This window comes from Pelecanus crispus, chromosome 9 (genome assembly GCF_030463565.1).
Source record: "Pelecanus crispus isolate bPelCri1 chromosome 9, bPelCri1.pri, whole genome shotgun sequence".
NCBI classification, from domain to species: domain Eukaryota; kingdom Metazoa; phylum Chordata; class Aves; order Pelecaniformes; family Pelecanidae; genus Pelecanus; species Pelecanus crispus.
In genome coordinates, this window is record NC_134651.1 from 33927865 (window position 1) to 33946674 (window position 18810).

The following is an 18810-nucleotide window of genomic DNA, read 5'->3' on the forward strand; positions in this document are numbered from 1 at the left end:
ATTGATACATCCCTGTTTTTGACACCCCTGCTGACTGCCATGCTGGGTGAGAAGATGCAGAAAGGTTGAATTCTATACCAGGAAAGGGGTTACTGAGAAATTAAACTGAACACTTTTCGCTGCTGATGACTGCTCTGCATGGGTACACATGCACTGAGGTGACCATCTCTGCCCTTGAGATGCTACAAGAGGTTTTGCCTCTCAGTGAGCTCTATTTTCCAATCATAGAGGGGAGTTTAAAGATGCTGATATTCCCTGCTATTCCTTTCCTTTTTTTGGGTTGGGTTTTTTTTTTTTTTTGATAAGAAAATAGATTATATTAGTTTCTCACAGAAGTCTCTTCTGCTAATCTTATGTCTTGGCTGCTCTGATCTACAATGCAGGTACTGGAATTCCCTGAGGAATCTGGTGGTCTCCTTGCTAAACTCCATGAAGTCCATCATCAGTTTGCTCTTCCTGCTGTTCCTGTTCATTGTGGTGTTTGCTTTGCTGGGGATGCAGCTCTTTGGAGGACAGTAAGTCTAATCATTGTCCTTTCAGGGGTAAATCTGAAAGCGATACCCAATGGGGACAGGGGCTGCAGGGCTCAAAATATTCACATTGTGGGTGCAGACGTCAGTCTTTCTGGGCTCCTGAGTTGTGATCTCTGGTTTATAGGAGAATAGTTCCTGTTCTGGTGTTTTCCCTGGAGCTGAATTCTTTCTAGTTACTGTGATTCACAACTCCTGTGTCATTCCATAGTCCCCGTGTACACCCAGACCTCTGAAAGAGGACTGAGGGAGGAAGCACTTTTTCTACTGTGAAGGGAAAAGCAAATTCTTTCCCTGACAGCCAGCGCAACAGGAATATTTTTTTTTTCACTTGGAATATTTTTCTCCTGGAAAACATAGTTTTGTTGAATCTGATTTTTTTTCCACTAAGAAATGCCAGCTGTGATGAAAAGAATCATCACAATATCACCATTCAAACTCCAGTATAATTTTTGAAATGAACTAACTTTTTTTTTTAATCAGCCACTGTTTTATCTTTAAAAAAATTTTTTTAAATTACCTACTAAGAGGGCCATTTCAATTTTGACTTTTACACTTGAGAACAACAACTTCTTGGAATGTTTTGTTCCACAAAAAGCATTTGAGATTTTGATTGTTCATTTTAATTGTGGATGAAAATGAATTTCAAAGTATCAGAATTTTCTCCAGGAATAAAATTGAGTTTCTGCTAATAGTTCTGTTAAGCATCTTCTCAGAGATGCCATGTTCCCCACTGCAGTTGCCTGGGGTGTTATTGCCAGGTGGAACAAATGTGGCTCTCTGACTTGAGTTACAGGATATTATGAGACTGCAAGAGAGTTGCTTGTCCCTTACTGCTCTTGTTTTTATTTCTTACTTCTCTCTAGATTCAATTTTCAAAATGAAACACCAACCACGAATTTTGATACCTTCCCTGCCGCCATCCTCACAGTATTCCAGGTAAAGCCATGCCTCGTCCTGAGTGAGCGTTAGAAAATAAATTCCTGGGCATCTCTTCCTGCTTATGGGGAGCAAAGAGGTCCCCAAAAATCCATGGAATTCCTTCTCATGCATTTTGCCAGACTGACCAATCAATGCATCATTAAAAATCAATGCTATGGAATTAAGGAAAACTAGAACAAAAGATTTTTTGCTAGGAAAAAATACTGATAAAACAGACATTTCTGTGCTGAGCTTAAAGGCTGTGCATGCCCAGGCTCTCTTCTGAGGCCCCTGCCTGGGGTCGCATGTTGCAATGGCAGCAGTTGCATGTGCCCCACTGCATAAATCATCCTGTCAGAAATCCTACACAGCAAGTATGTGTCATTGACCTGTTTCACTTTCTCCTGTGGCTGCCATAACTTAACGAGGAGAGAGGCCTGAGCTAGCTCCAGGCAGTGAGGCAATAATGTAGCATTTTGCATGGTGATAGTTCAAGATAAGATAATGCTGGATAAGAATTACAATCAGTGGGGGAGCACAGAAAGAGGCATCAGCCTTGGGCAAGCTTGTGGGATGGCAGGAAGAGGTCACAGCTCTGGCAGATGCAATGCTCAGATGTAAGAGCCTAATTTTGCAGCTGTTCTCTGCATGCTTTTTTTAAACAGTTATTTCAGGTGTTTCAGTAGAGAGCTGGGGATGCCGCACCCTGCTCCATGTGCAGGTAACACAAGTCTGTGGAAGACCACCCTGCATTTATAGCATTGTCCTACACAAATTCTTGATGTGGGCTCAAGCTGAGACTTGACCTCAGATCCAACTAGATCTCAACAAGGCTTGGATTATGTATTTCAGTGTCCTGCCCCAAAAATGATAAAAAAAAAAAATTGAGTTGATGACAATTTTTTGATTAAACCAGAAAAAGCGTCTAAAAGACATGTGTCCTGTGACCTCTCCATAAGCAGCTTAATATGGGTATTGCTTCTCTCCAGATGTGAATCAGGTTCAGTAGTACTTACCTCGCAGGATATTGCAAATCATGGTAGATTAATATTTGCATAGTATTTTAGTACTCATCAAAGAGAAGGCTTACAGAAACGTAATGCCACAGAGCTGGAACTGAACCTGAGTCAGGCTCTGGATATGAGCATCTGGAAATTGTGATGTTATTTTGTTTTAGGACTATAGCTATTTCTTGAGACTACTTAGCTGAAATATTTCCTTTCCATTCCTGAGATAAATACCCCTGTAATATAGTGGCTGTGGGATGAAGGAAAACACTGTTGGTTTTAGGACATTTGTGTTGAACATCAGAACTATGAATTAAAACCAGCAAAACCCACCAGCACTGAATTAATTCAGTGCAGCCTTGCAGAGGCATTTCAATAACCTCTGCTCCCAGTCCGTCCCCCCTCTTCCCCTCCATTTCAAATATTGTGTCAACATTACTTCAGTATGGGCTTTGGATCCTTTTCTAACCTCGTCTCCCATAAACTCAGGCAAGCCAGCAGGCTCGTTTGGTTGCTGCTCTAATGAGCAGAATAGTATCATTCAATGAACGTATTCAATGTGTTGAACAAATATAATAAAGCCAGATACACCCTATTCATCCCTAACCCCTTTGGAGATTCTTTGTTTAAGAAGCAGACTTAAACAAAGTCTTCTGCAGCCTGCCTTAGTCCTTTTTATTTCAGCAGACCTGGCTGGGTCACAGTCCTCTGTCATGAGACTCTCAGGACATGTTTTGTCTGCTTGGCAGCTGGCTGAACTCAGCATTGGGTGCAACGGAGCCATGCTGTCCCTATTCCTTTGGAAGAGCATCATATGTTTTTCTCCAGCTCATGGCTCCCAAGAAAGTCTTCATGAGCTGAATGCCAAGCTGTGTTTATACAAAATACAGACACAAACTACATATATATATATTCATATATATCTATATACATGCGAAAAATAGATAGCTGCATCTCCCTATTCCAGCAGTCATTGAGCTGGAAGCATTTACAACATCCGTAAGTGCAGAGACTATAAAGCAGAAAGACCTCTGTTAACCACACATGCTCTGCTGCCTGAGAGCTGCTACATAAATTAATTACATGCTGCCGGCTGCTAAGAAGCAGAGCACTGGTGACCACTGGAGATGAGGCGGTGTGGGGGCAGGATGGGACTGAACCTCAGCTCTGCTGACGGGCACCTGCCAAGGCTTGGGAAACAGAGCTGGCTTCGGCTTGATGTCCATGTGCCCTGGCTGCCCTTGCTGACCTGCCTGCGAGATATGACACTGAGCTGATGTGATTTTGGATTTACCCAGGCCCTTCTTCAGGAAAGCATCTCATTTTCAGGACAGCCCTTTGAAATGGTGCAGTACTGATCCCCAGCATCTGAGTGTCTCCCACCATTAATGTGCTTGTTAGTCCACTAAGATTTCACAACAGCTCTTGAAAGCTGTTTTTAATCCATCACCTGGTGCCTCCTCAGCCAAGCCTAAGTATTAAATGCTAAGCTGCCCTGGACAAAATGTTCATTTGTGACAGCCAAAAGCAGTTTTGGACCCATAGAAAAACAAAATGTTTGGGCTTCACCTTACTCCAAAGTCCTCATTGTTTGTGTCCCTCCCTGTGCAGTGCTGTCCTTTTCTCTCCTGTACAAGAAGTTCTTAATAGCATCCACAAACAGAGATGTTATAGAGCAGAAAGATTTTTTTTTTTTTTTTTTTTACTGCATGTGCTCTGCTCCTTGAGGGCTGCTACCTAATTGCTTAAGTAATTCCTCCGGCTGATGGGTGACAGTGCAAACAGTGGGAAGGACACCAGGTCAAAGTGTCTGTCCTCTTGCCAGGGCCTCAGAGAGCATCCCCACCTCTGCACAGGCAGGCTGATGAGATTAGACCTTTTATCTCTCTGCAAAAGTTCCATAAACCATTTTTTTTTTCTTTAAGTTTTTGTTCCATTTCCAAAAGAATGCAGTTGGATTTTCGAACCCAGATCCCAACCTGCTGGACTTGTTTATGTGTAGTCTGTAATTTGTGATACCTATGATTCCTGGTCTTCTGCAGGCCATAGAAGTGTTCCCACCAGTTTCCCTTTCCACAAATGTTTGAGTGAACAGAAATCACTTCATGGTTATTCCCAGAAAGCAGGAACAGTTGTGAATTCATAAAAATTATGTGATTGCAAATTTGTGAACAGTGTTTTGCATACTTGAGTGCCAGAGCTGAAAGCCCAATGCCCTGGTTCATATTCTCTGGTGTAAATCCAGAGCAACTCCAAACGGTGTGGGTTAGGCTTGGGCTTTGAATCCTGGTCTCTGAATTATTTGAGACCAGATTCTGCATTTAGGAAACAAGTTTGTGTATCTGCTGTATGTCCTTGTTTCTATACTTGTTCTTAGCCTATTGCTGTCATCAGCACCAACCCTGCAGCAAGAAATTTTCTCTCTATCAGCAGCTGATGACTAGTCTGGAATTTGCAATCATTTTGAGCATACTGTATGCACATGGGACTTGATTACTACAACATACATCATGCTTTGGGCTTTTTTTGTTTTTTTTTTTCTTCTACTAAACACAAAGATAACTTCCTATTTAGGAATTTGAGCTCCACATCCCAGTGGGCATGTTTTAATGTACTAAAATTAAGTATCGTTCTACTCTGCCATGGCAGGCATATGAAGTGCTGATCTGCCCAAAATGTTGCCGTGTTACAATCCGTGACGAACAGGAACGGCAGGCAATTCAGACTGGTGCAACATTAGCATCTAGCAACTATGACAAGGCTTATTTGAGTCTTAGGTGTTTTCACTTATTATGATTAGTTTTTCTATTATTCATGTGTTTGCTAATTAGCCTCAGGTCAGTATCCAGAGCCTGCAGCCAGGACAGCTCTGCAGAGCTAGGCTGCAGTTGTGCTCACCTCTGTACAAGGACATCTGTCCTCACTCATACAAATTTGGTTATTGCTTCTGCTTAGGGTTTTTTTTTTGCAGTTTGTAGCCATTTGGGTGGCTGAGGGTCCTTGTGGCCTTGGCAAGCAGGAAACCTGGAGAAGAACTGATTGTGGTGCAGCCCCCTGGCAAACCTTGCAGTGGTTGTGCTGCCCAGTGCTTGACATTTTGAGTAACATCCACACATGCACCAGCTGCAGCAAAACTGTCTGCAGCCCTGAGGGATAGAGGAATGGCGGAAGGGGATTGCAAGTGTTTCTCCTCCTGTGACTATGTACGGTCACTCAGTGTGTATAGTGTGTGTGGGTCAGGGAGGAGCTGAGCAAACCCTTTCTGTATGAAGTGAATGAAAGGAGTTGAAGCTGGCAGAGTTCTCACATGGGGCACTGGGCTTAGAAGGTAGAGTTTTCTTAGGTCTGTGGAAAATGCCATGCATGGAGCTGTTGAAACCTGATATCTCTGCATGACTTAAAAATGGAGAGGGGGAAGAAATTTTGCTGGGGGTGAAATGTTGGAACATGGCTTTTACTACCTCTGTGTGGGAGCCTACAGTCAGAGGTGGGCAGCAGGCACGTAGCCAAGAGAGGGCAGGAATGGGGCAATGGTCCTCCCTCACAAGCAGTCCTCGCTCCTCAGCCCATGTCAGAGGAGAAAGTTGCATCCAGCCCAGGATGAGACTGTCCAGGATTGGGGGGTTGATGCCCAACAGTGCAGTCTGCTATACTAATGTGCTCATCCATTTTCCCCAGAGACCGGTCCTAGATTGCATCAGGCTGCCTAGCTCCCCCAGACCTTACCTACTTTGTCTTTCCTTTGAGTCATCCTTTCTTCTTCTCTCTCAAATCTTGCCATGCAGATCCTGACGGGCGAAGACTGGAATGCGGTGATGTACCATGGGATAGAGTCGCAGGGTGGTGTCCGCTCGGGAATGTTCTCCTCCATTTACTTCATCGTCCTGACGTTGTTTGGTAACTGTATCCTTACACAGTGTGCCGCACTCCCTTCCTGGGGTTCTAGAAATATCTAGTTTTGATTAAATTCTCACACCTTCACTTATGCTTTTTAAAACCAATTCACTGCTTTAACTTTGCTCCTTACAGCATCTGGGGTGAGAGGTGTGGGCACTTTGTCCATGTTGGTGTCACTTTTCTGATGGCAATGTGGGCATGGTCTTCATTCATTTTAATTTTCATGTTTTACCTTAAGAATGTCATATTATGAGTTAATTTATGTTGTGGGAAAAATGATTGAAGTTGAGTCAGAGCAGGACCTCTTTACCTTGAATATTTTCACAAATAGTTTGCATTAGGTCAGGGAAAGAAATAGTTGAAATAGGTTTAGTGCATAGATCAGGCTCCAGTTTCTTGGTACCCTTGTCTACATGACAGCTTAACCAGCTGTGCTATTCTAAATGCTTGGAATTGTCTTGTATCCACCATCCTGCTTGATCAACCTGATCTCCTTCTATGACCTGGTGACCCACCTGGTAGATGATGGAAAGGCTGTGGATGTCATCTACCTGGACTTTAGCAAAGCTTTTGACACCGTCTCGCATAATATCCTCCTCGGGAAGCTGGCAGCTCACGGCTTGGACAGGCATACTCTTCGCTGGGTAAAGAACTGGTTGGGTGGCCGAGCCCAGAGAGTTGTGGTAAATGGAGTTAAGTCCAGTTGGCAGCCGGTCACGAGCGGTGTTCCCCAGGGCTCTGTTTTAGGGCCAGTCTTGTTCAATATCTTTATCAACGATCTGGATGAGGGGATCGAGTATGCCCTCAGTAAGTTTGCAGATGACACCAAATTGGGTGGGAGTGTCGATCTGCTCGAGGGTAGGATGGCCCTGCACAGGGACCTGGACAGGCTAGATCGATGGGCCGTGGCCAACTGTATGAGGTTCAACAAGGCCAAGTGCCGGGTCCTGCACCTGAGTCACAACAACCCCATGCAACGCTACAGGCTTGGGGAAGAGGGGCTGGAAAGCTGCCCAGCCAAAAAGGTCCTGGGGGTGTTGGCTGACAGCCAGGCTGAACATGAGCCGGCAGTATGCCCAGGTGGCCAAGGCGGCCAACAGCATCCTGGCTTGTATCAGGAATGGTGTGGCCAGCAGGAGCAGGGAGGCGATTGTCCCCCTGTACTCGGCGCTGGTGAGGCCCCACCTGGAATACTGTGTCCAGTTTTGGGCCCCTCACTAGAACAAGGACATTGAGGTGCTGGAGCATGTTCAGAGAAGGGCAATAAGGCTGGTGAAGGGTCTGGAGAACAAGTCTTATGAGGAGCGGCTGAGGGAACTGGGGTTGTTTAGCCTGGAGAAGAGGAGGCTGAGGGGAGACCTTATCGCTCTCTACAACTCCCTGAAAGGAGGTAGTAGTGAGGTGGGTGTTGGTCTCTTCTCCCAAGTAGCTAGCGATAGGACGAGAGGAAATGGGCTCAAGCTGCGCCAGGGGAGGTTTAGACTGGAAATTAGGAAAAATTTCTTTACGGAAAGGGTGGTCAAGCATTGGAACGGGCTGCCCAGAGAGGTGGTGGAGTCACCATCCCTGGAAGTGTTCAAAAAACGGGTAGATGTGGCACTTCGGGATATGGTTTAGTCTAGTCTACCCTTGATTGGTTTAGGTGGGCTTGGTAGTGTAGGTTAATGGTTGGACTGGATGATCTTAAAGGTCTTTTCCAACCTAGACGATTCTATGATTCTATAATGCTTAAAATTTAAGTCCAGGTTTGGGGCTCTGGGAGTGTTCGATCATGGTCCAAGACCTGACGTGTGAAGTCTCTGAAGATGTTTTGCTCTGCTTAGTCATGAAAATCTCTTGAGGACAACAGGAAAGTGGAAGCTTGTGTTCCCTCAAAATGTCCCAGGGTGTCTGCTGGGGACCCAGCAGCACTCTGCTACTTTCTTGCCTCCTGAGACCTCTCCAGGGACATAACACATGCCAGTCACATGCATCTGGGATTTGGGAAGGGAGGCTGTATTTTATATAGAAATGAGCAAAGAGATTCTCTGATCTAACAGCTGGGTGTGATTAGGAGAGCCAGCAGAGCATAGTAGCTGTGATGACTCTGTCCCTGCTTCATGATGGAGGCTGCTGATGGGCTGATGTTGCGTGGCATTGCTCACATTAACTAGGTACAAAATTGTTGGTGTGAGATGTTTGCTGGCTGCAGCAACAAGCTGTGTGGAGTCAAACAGAGCATCCTTAAAAATGGAAACTTGAAAACTGTTGCACATGTGAAGCAGACCAGCTGGTTTGTTTGTTCTGTAAAATAGGGATAATAATGCTGAGTATTGCTGCTCTGCTTGAGAGTTCTCTGGAGGGTTCCCCAGTAGTGTGAACCTTCTTCCTAGTTACAGTCCCAGCATTCATCTTTTCCTAAGAGTCCTGTTTGGGCTGGCAGCATTGTCTGGGTACCTAGGAGAAAGGGAAGGGTGTGTGTGGGGCAGTACTTGTGCTAAAGATACAGAGTTGTTATAGACCCCCTTCATCTGGGGGTCAAGATGACAAAAGATGGGACATCAGTGCCCATGGACTGTGCGGTAGGGCTCTGGCCCTTTGCTTTGCCTGAAATCTCCCCATTAACACGAGGAACTGAGAGACAGGGAACAGTGGAGCAGGCAGCATGTGAGCTGTGCTTGTCACACAAGTGTGTCTCTGCGGGATTTATCCCATTAACATGCACTGTCAGAGCTAGAGCAGCTGTGATGCCTGGGCTGGCTCGGCAGCTATGCTCAGACATCCGCCGCGTGGCAGGCAGCATGCCCCCTTCCAGAAACACGAGGCTTTGGAAAACTGGGTCAATGGAGAGCTGGGAGGGAGGGAGATCTCTAAATCCTCAGGGCTTGGCATTTGTAAATGAGATTAAGCTATAATCAGGCTTGACAGCAGGGCTGAGAGAGGCTTTTAACCTTAGAGCAGCTAAGATCCAGTATTTCTGAGGAACAGGATATAAATTCCCTTCTTTGCACCTTTAATTCAAAGAGAGGGCTTCTCCCTTGTCCTTTAGTTTTTGTTAAAAGGGAAAGAGCAGGGGATGTTCGAGAGGAGGGAATAAGGGTCTGGTTCACCTACTACCACTGCCATGCATTTGGTATTTGCCTCTGCTTGCCCTGGCAGAGTGGTGAGTCAAAACCTTACCCACATTCTCCCCAGATATCATCCTGGCAGAGAACAGCAGTCTTGCTTTCCCTTCTGCTGTCCTGCTGCTAAGGAGAGCCAGGAGGTGGCTTTCCTGGGGGCTTCCCCAGGACCATCTCTGGTGCCTCTCTCATCCCCTTTTCCCACAGTTGCGTGCTGGTGGCACAGCTTTAGCACAGCCAGAGCATTCCTCAGGGCACTGTCTGTGCATTTAGCAAGGAGGATATGTCAGGTGTGATTCTTTAATTCTCCAAGAGTCCTGCAGATGGGAATGAGTTTGCTGCAGGTGAGTTTCTGTGAGTACAAAGCACAGAGAGAGGGGAGAGATGGCTGTAAAACAGTAACAACACTCAGAAACTCTTTTACAATGTCCTGGAAGACTTCCTTCACCAGCTTCTAGTGATCAGAGTTATAAACCTGAAGGAAATCTATCAATTTCTATGGAGATATACACCCCAGTTGGAGAATCAGAGACCTGGCCCAGATTGTCTCTGTAGAAACTTAGTCTGAGAGCATCAGCTGCTTTCACAGAGAGCTTGTAAGAGTCCTGCATCACACATGGACCTATTTGTTTTAAGCACCATGGGCAGGAGAGGAGAACTGAGGCTGGAGTGTGTGGTGGAGCATGAGGGATTAAATCTTTTCTGTGGGAATTGCAGCAGTAAGCCCACTAATGCTTGCACTGATATTTCAAACAGTATTTCAGTAAGGTTTCAGTGTTACACCTGCTTTTCACTAGCTACGGTTTTGATGCTGAGAGCAAGCAGCAGGCAGTCATTTATCTCTGAGGGAAAGCAGAACTGTATGAATGACCAGGGACTTAAGTTACCATTAACTGTCAAAACAACCAGGAACTTCTGAAAATAAAGTTTAGTTTGCCAGAAAAGGACAGTCCTGCATTTTTGTGGGAAGTGAAATAGTCATTAATGTCAATGATGCTGCGGTGCCCCAGCAACGTTAAGGACAGGTGAGTGTACAGGGTGAGGTACGTGTCTGAGCCTCAGATTGTCCTTCCCAAGGAGAGCCCCACAGCCCAGCAAATGCCAAGAGGACACCCTATAGAGGGTAGTCCAAGTTGTTGATTAGCTTAATTATAGATTAGATCAATGTGAACTGTCTTTTCTGCTCTAACTTGGGACTTCACAAAGATCTCCCCCCTCTGCCTTACAGAAGTCTCTCCAAAAAAGATTTTAAAATGCACTTTTTTTATGCAATGGATTTTTTTCATTTATCGAGTGTGGATTTACCACCAGCCCTCCCCACACAGACATTCACTGTGGCTGAATTTCTGAAGTAGGACTTTTTGTTTTTATTTTCTTATATCTCTACTGATGAAATCAGTCTAAGCCCTTCTAGATGCTGATCAGCATAAGGCACTTTGGTTCCTCTGCTGGGAGGGGTTTTATTTTCAGTTTTTGAGCATTGGCATTTGGTGAGTCCATTTTTAAGAGTTTAGGCAGACTGGATCAAATCTTGTTAGAGAATTGACATTGGTGATTTTAGGTCAGTTTGCAAAATCTGCTCTTTTTAAATATGAGGGACTTCCTTCTTCTCCCAGAGCTGCTCAGGGCATTGTGATTGTTCTTTTTCATGAAGAAGAAAGGCAGGTGGGTGCTGGCTTCCCCTGCTTCTTGCTGCAGCTCAGTTGTTTCTTTGAATCTGTTAACTTTTTCAGGGACTACTGCAAGGAAAAGATCCAGAAACTTTGTTTTTGTAAGTCGGAATTCTCTCACGTTACGTTCCCAGTTCCAGAGAGACTGTGGAGCCAGACCTCCATGCCTAAAATGGTTTAATGAAAGTAGTATGGTTAGAATAACAGCAGGATTTGGCCCTTTTTGTAGGAAATTACACCATGACTATATTCATTGTTATCTGGTTAGTTGATAAATTGATGCATCTGCTGAGGGAAAAAAAAAAAGAAAAAAACCCCATGAAAAATAGAAGAGGAGCCTGAAATGAAAAGCAGCAAATGCCTGGAGCATGCTGCCTTTCCCCTTGCCCTTAGCTGCCATGCAGGAGAACCGTACTTGGCACCAGCCGCTGGCTCAGCTGGCCAGCAAGGTCCATGGGTCTGCCCAGGTTATACAGCCTGGACCAGAGGCTGGAGTTCAGGTGATATTTGGGAATCCCCGAGCTCTGCAGAAAGGGCTGAGGGATCTTTTTTGGGGCAGAAACACCTATGTCTGCCAGATTGTGTCTGCTTCAAGATGGATCAAAACAGCCTGATCTGTTAAAAAAAAAATTAATTATATTTCCAGTGGTTGATTATGTTACACAAGACATTTTCAGCATGTGTGTGTAGGAGGCGGGGGTAGGAAGACAGTTTTATTACCAAGACATTTATTCCCAGAGCAGTAGGCTTGGAAGCATTTCCAACATGTTGGAAGCACTCCAGAGGAAGAAACCCAAACAGCCGGCACCGGCCGGCACCCCAGCGGTGCCGCGGGCAGCAGTGCCTCAGCCTCCCTGCCTGCACCCTCAGCCTCCCTGCCTGCATGCCCAGCCTGCGAGTGACAGCCCCCTCTTGCCAACCCTCGGTTAAAAGGAAAATTAGTATCTTTGCAGATGAAAAGTTGATTGAGCTCTGACTTCAGCGTGGGAGGGAGGTGATCATTTTGGCATCATCTTTCCCTTTTTCTTGTTCTTTCTCTGCTGGGCTCAGTGGGATTGAGGTGCTCCCACCCCGTGCTCCTTGCTGTCCTGCTGGAATGGAGGAAGGAGCAATTGATGGGCATCACATTTCAAACCTCTCTCTGTCCCAGAGGAATCATCTTCGCATGATGAAAACCTCCAATCCCATGTTACATGACACAGAGAAAACCTGATGGATGACCTGGTCTTTGCCTGGAGAAACCCCAGGGTTCTGTGTCCCATTCCCTGCAGGGTTTGGTAGTCTGGATGCAGATGCATCCTAAGAGAATAAATACAACTCCTGCTTTCCACTGTCACAAGCAGAGGCTCCAGTTTTGACAGGCATTCAGGCTCTGGAGACGCAGCTCAATGGGAATTAGAGACATGAGCGTCTGGTTCTGAAGTCTTGTCTGAATTATGTGTGGTGAAAGCTCAAGAGGGAAAGCAAAGAGGCCTTGAGCTGGTTGTTTGGGCCAGCTTTGGTCCCTAGCTGCCCCGGGAAGCCTCCTGAAGCCATGCCAACATGGGGTGACGGCTCCCCAGCCAGCAGTGCCTGCAGGCAGTGTGCTGCCCAGAAGCTGCAGGAGCACAAGGATTTCTGGGCACGCTCCTGTTCGGCAGAGATGACGGCAGCCAATGAATCAGCCTTGCACTGCTCCTGGCTCCTCTGTTTATAGGGAAACCTCGTATGCCTCCTCCAGGCATCCTTCTGAGAAATGGAAAGCAATCAGAGGGGCACAGAAGCCAAGGTTTCCCAAAATCTCGTTGCAGGTTTGCCAACACCCTGGGAGCATAGGCCTCGCCAGTCCTCCCCTTGCTGGAGCGATTGCCTGGCTCCCCGCAACACACTGCCCTTGTCCCTCAGTCCTGCCTTTGCTGCGGCATTGCTTTGAGTGTTGCTTCCAACTCACAGACCAAAACAAGGGACACATCCAGTTATTTTCTGTTGGGTTAATTAGCTGCCTAAAGCTGCTGCAGTCATTTCACTCCGCTTGTGGGGACCTGCATCTGGTCCCAGACTCATATTTGGCTCTGGTGAGGACAGTGCAATACAAACACAGTAGAAACACATTGTTGTTAAAGCCTTTGTGAATCTTCAGAGAGTAATACTCATGAGATCGACTTCATTATCATGTACATTCATATTTAGAGGAGCAATCATAGCTTTACACAGCTATGGAGTGAGTGACTGTCCTGTCACCAGGTAATGTGCAAGAGCAAAATGCATTTTCTTCTTGGAGAGTGGTTTAGACTTGGTTTTGCTTTGTTTGCTCTCCTGGCATATGCAAAGATATCTGATTTACAATTGTTTTGGGGTTGTTTTGCAGATGCATAGCTGGAATAACAACAATAAAATACATGGAGGGACAAGTAATAGCTGAAATCATTAAGTGGAAAAATGAAAGTAAAATATGAATAAATAATTATAGGGAAATGTTATGTCTTAATGATATAATGCAGTGCCCTGCAGAGGGACCCAGGCTAGCGTGGGCACTGGTGGTTGTTTAGCTGGGCTACATGCAATTTGGCCTGGACTAACGTCCTGTTTCCCAGCAGAGCTCATTAGCTCAGGCTGAGTGTCCTGCTAACAGGCTCTTCTGTAGCTGTGCTCTGCATGACACTGCAGCATTCAGGATGGAGGATGTCCGTGGCGGTCTAATTGTCATATCAACTTCAGTGTGATAAGTCATGATAGTTTCCTCCCACCAGTATGTAATGCAGCAGTGACCTAAGCTTAACTTTGTCATGGTTCCTAATGCCTTTATATATCTATATATTTATATTATGCAAATGTTGGCTTTAAAATGACTGATTTCCAGGAGCTTTACCAGTTGTCCTTTTAAACAACAGGGAAAAATGAAGATTAAATCCTCTGTGTGTGTATGTGTGTATAAGGGCAGGAGCGTAGGTGTGGATTTTCTGGAATGAAAAAACAGGGACTGTTGTGTCTCTAGGACCACCATGTGGTCCTGTACCAGCTGCACCTATAGTGCTGTAAAGCCCATCTGCTCAGCATGTGTGTGTATCATCACCAGGGATATATGCTGGGGAAGAGACAAATGGGTGTCCAGCACCTGCTGTGCCGCAGAGCTGGCTCCCAGCAGAAGTGGGTGAGTTAGAAATGAAGACAAAGCAGTGGTGCAAGGTGTCAATCCTAATATACCAATGATGGTAAGTAGGGAAAGGAAGGTAGAGGCAACAGAAGGGGAACAGTTTACTCTATCTGTTGTGTGAAGATTTTTTTCCTTAGCTGCTCCCCAAAAGATACGCTCCTGAATGTCTTCTTGGCTATTGCTGTTGACAATCTGGCAAATGCCCAAGAGCTGACCAAGGTATGTACAAGATTTCTGTTTCTTCAAACTTAGACCACAGCTGCTGGATCTAAAGCACACACTTTCCAGACACCCTGAGATTTCCTCTAGAGTCTGTTCATGCAGTATCTCTGTTTACCAGTTTGCATTGCAGAGAGAGACCTGGAGGTTTATTCTTCAGGTTTGTTTCATTTCAGGCTTGTTTCACTGAACTATTTCATGCTCCTTAGTTTCATTTTATCACAGAGCGGGCAGTAGGCGATTCTATGATTCTATCTCACTGTTGCATGGAGGTGCACAGGCATTCGTAGCATTTGCTGTTTTCAAGAGCAGAGGCGAAGCAATTAACAGGTTTTGGCTGACTTGAAGCTTGGGCATGGGGAAACGCAGGTGTGGTATTGCTGCTTTTGCTGTCTCACACTAATGTTTCATACCTTGCTGAGTTTCGGGATGAATCAAAGTATTAACATTCTCCAATCAAATCCCTGGAAAACAACTTGCAGAGGCTATTGCGAATACTCAGTGAAGATGTTATAATCTTCCTGCCTCTCACCAGGTGCAAGAGAAATCTGAGGCACCAGCCCAAGCACAGGCAGAAAGCCAGATCCTGGCAAGAGATGGAAATGACACTGATGTAACTCTACTGTATGCGCAGATTTATATTTCAGCATTCCCTATGGAGAAAAACTTATAGCCTCAGTATTGCACAGGAAGGATTGTAAGTGCTGCAGTTTGTATTTGTATTATTGCATACTTTTGATTTCTCATTGTAGCATACTCAGTTGTATTTATGAGGCAGCATTAGATTTTGTTTGGACATTTCTAGCTTGTTCTCACTGAGTGGATAAAAACATGCACACCCCATTGCTGTGCTGCTGCCATCGCTATAAGTCACAGTGACCTGCTAGTGGCAAAAGAAGCACCATATCCACCACAGCAGTTGTATTTTACAAACTTTAGCTTATATACTCCTTACTGGGTAAGAGGATCACTAACCATGTGTTTAAGCAGCAGCGGGCAAGGACATTTTCTCTTTTTAGAGCTGTAGAAAGGTGCAGTAGTTCATGGATACATGATGCAACTCCACAGTTCAGGGACACAGAGATTTCTAGGAGTTTCCTACCCCACTGCAGCTGCTGAAGACCAAAGCAGCCAGCCATTCCCAGTTAAAATCCACATCTCAGTTGGAGCTGAGCTTGTCTTTACCAGCTCTCCTCTTCTGCTGTGGAGCTGCGTGACTGGCTTCAGCTTCCAGCTTTGACTGGAGCCTTGTTTCCTGACAGCTGGTATCCAGTGCAGACCATACAGGAAAGCTGGTGGCTCAGGTGTATAATAAATGTTCCTATGTCTCTGAGACCATGTTCTGCATCCCTCCTCTCTTATAATGCAGCTCAGGGCTGTGTTTAATGGCACGTTCTGTTTCTTTTTTTTCTGGGAAGTTTTTCCCTTACAGCAGCTCAGCTGTTTCTGTTCTTTCTAAAGCCCACAGAAATCTCCAGCCCGGAGGCATGCATCCTCCCAGCCTGTTCAGGAGATTTATGGTCATCCCTTGCATGTGCTAAGAAAGATGATCAGGCCCAGCACAATTCTTGGATAATGAAGCTCATCCTACTTCTTTCTTAATCCTTTTAATGCTTTCTTGTGAATATTTCAGCAGCTGACTGGGATGGTTAGAAAGCTGACTTTGTTGATGTTTATAAAGTATAATTAAATATTGATAGATTCAGCAGCATTGCCAAATCATAAAGCTTCTTGAGAAACTCTTTTTTTCTTTAATTTTATTTATGATCCCCAAAAATCACTAGGGCTTTCAAAAGAAGAGGAAAAAGATAAAAGTAATTCAATTATATAGCATACCTGGAGAATGAGGGATTTATTGCTAAGTACATATGATCAGGCAAAACAAAAAATGGCCTGGAGGTATAGTTATGTTACTCAGGAGTCAGCTGATGTCAGGAAACTCTCTTGACATTTACACTGTAAAACTAATCAAGATCAGTGCTGCATATAATGTGGGAAAACCATAAGCAGTTTGCAACTGCCTCTGTTTTGGAAAGACAGAAAGCTTTCCAGCTAACCTTCAGGACTGAAACATTTCAACCAGCATTTCTACTTCTGGATGCTAATTTGGACTTCTTTTATCGTGGTATTTGAACATTTCTCGGTAGCCTTAGCTGGGCCTTATGACCTGTGACAGAAGTTATTAGAATTGTAACTATATTTAACTTAAGCTTGATCACTTGATGTCTGTTACAAAACTGATCAGTACTTTGGAATGACTCATTTTAGGGGGGGTGGGGGTGGGGAAAGAATCACCTTCTTTGTTTTGAATGTATAAAGAATCTGTTCTCCAGCCTCCACCTCTCCCTCCCCAGATCTCTCTCCTCCTCTTCCTGTGCTGGCTCTCCCCTACCACTGACTTTAAACTCTGCCAACTGAATTTCTAGTGATTTCTCAGAGCTGTCCTGAATCTCTTTGGTTACCTACCTTCTGTTTTTTCCCATATATTGGCATTTTTTCTTCCTGTTTGCTTATTCAGAGTGGAATCTAAAATTGGCCCCAAGATTTGCTTTTAAAATCTCTCTGCTGACCATCCCACAATGTCTCCAGTGACACACAGCAGTTTGTTCTTCATCCTCATTAAACTGGCATGTAAAGCCACCACAAGTTACCCTTTATTTTCCTAAATATCCTAAAGCACAAAGTGTGTTCTCTGATCTCTGTGCACTGCCAGGAATCCCTGGGAAAGCAGTATAAAAACATACAATGTGGGATAGGAGGGATGTGTGAATTTTATATAAAAATATATTAAAAAGTCGAGAAATCCTCAGAAATAATGGACTGAAGTGAGTGGCAAAACCAAGAGTCTAACAGCCATGAAGACCCCTCCTCCTCCTTCCCAATGGAGAGGGCTTTAATTGGGTGAACTTAATAAAGAACAGGCAGTGTTAACTATGCACATCATTATGGGTAGCACCGAAGATGGGTTTTACCATGTGATAAACTGTATGTGGTTTAAATGAAGATTTAGAGCTCAAGAATACAGAAGAGAGATGTCCTTATAGGCAGGGCCTTTATCTGTGCTTGCCCCTATATAATGGTGGTGATAGTTGAGCTGCCAGAGCTGGGCTGTTGGTGGGAGGTGGGATGGATGGATGTTGCCGTCGCAGCTCAGAGCTGGCTTCACTCATGCACCATCACACCCCTGCGTGCTTCAAACAGAACAAGATGAGCCTGTGCCCCAGTGAGACCCTGCAGTGTAAGTATCAGGCAAAAAAATAATTAATTTTTGTAGTGATCTGCAATCTCTGAGTGGAAGGAGCTACAGAAATATTATTAAGCGGTCATCTGCTAAAGAGTGCTCGTTCTGAGTTAGGGACGGCTGTATTTATAATGACAATCGATATTTTCTGCTGTTACTTTGAGATATCGAATCCAACAGAATTACTGATGCACTGCGGAGAATGCAGTTGAAGCTAGAAATTTTAAAGAGATGGTAAAAACTGCACCTGGTGCTTTAGGTGTACAGAAAGAAAAATCAAGAGCCTTTGAATGTATTTGAAATTAACACTGCTAGAGAGTCCTCAAGAGAAGAAACAACTTGAAGATACCTGTGGAATGAAAGGAAAACCTTAAAAGCCTTCTTATTGTGGGCCTTATTCCTCAAAAGATTAATATTCCACAGATACTCTTGATTTACAGTAAGCTTCCAAATCATTAATAAATTTACTGGAAGCTGGTAGTTGAGAAATACTAACTTTGTATAACTGTTCAGCAGGGCTTTTTTTCATGGCCTGTCTCAGGTTCTTCATTCACTACAGTAGGAATTTACTTGTTACGGGTTTGCTAATATTTGGAAAGGAAAAAAAAAAAGAAACTTTACTCATAGCAGATTTTAAAATTAATTTCCTATCATTTCTTTTTTCTTTGAAAGAAGAAAAGGAAAAAAATTTCAAAATTAGTTGTTTAAGCAAATAACACCAAAGTCAGAGCAAGGAATTGTTTATGCATATGGTATTCAGGATGGATAACCTATATGACTTGCTGTTTCAAAGCTAGGTGTCTTACTGTCTGCTGTCATTTTAAGCATAACTCTTTCAGAGCATTATGTTTGAAGAGCTGAGGTAGACCTGTGGCATTGCATAAAGTTTGACAGAAGAGCCTGTGCTCTCATCTTGGTGTGTGGTTATTCCTTGAATATGTGTGATGCTGACATTGCCATCAGAGGGTCTGTGTTTATCCTGCCATGATTTTACTATACAGTTTGACTGGCTAGAAAGTTCAAAGGAAGTTTAACCTAGATGAGCATTGAAGATGAATCAGGCTGTTTCTTTGCCTTTTGTCCTCATCACA

At 44.5% G+C, this 18810-nt stretch overlaps 1 protein-coding gene across 1 annotated transcript in view; it reads left to right on the forward strand.

Moving 5' to 3' along the window:
- The window catches only part of CACNA1B (calcium voltage-gated channel subunit alpha1 B), a 310510-nt gene that overhangs the window by 193845 nt on the left and 97855 nt on the right, over positions 1–18810 (forward strand). The window contains exons 15-18 of the mRNA XM_075716221.1: positions 384–515; positions 1397–1469; positions 6244–6361; positions 14411–14478. Of these exons, the coding sequence (XP_075572336.1) occupies positions 384–515; positions 1397–1469; positions 6244–6361; positions 14411–14478 (391 nt within the window). The remainder of the gene's footprint in view (positions 1–383; positions 516–1396; positions 1470–6243; positions 6362–14410; positions 14479–18810) is intronic.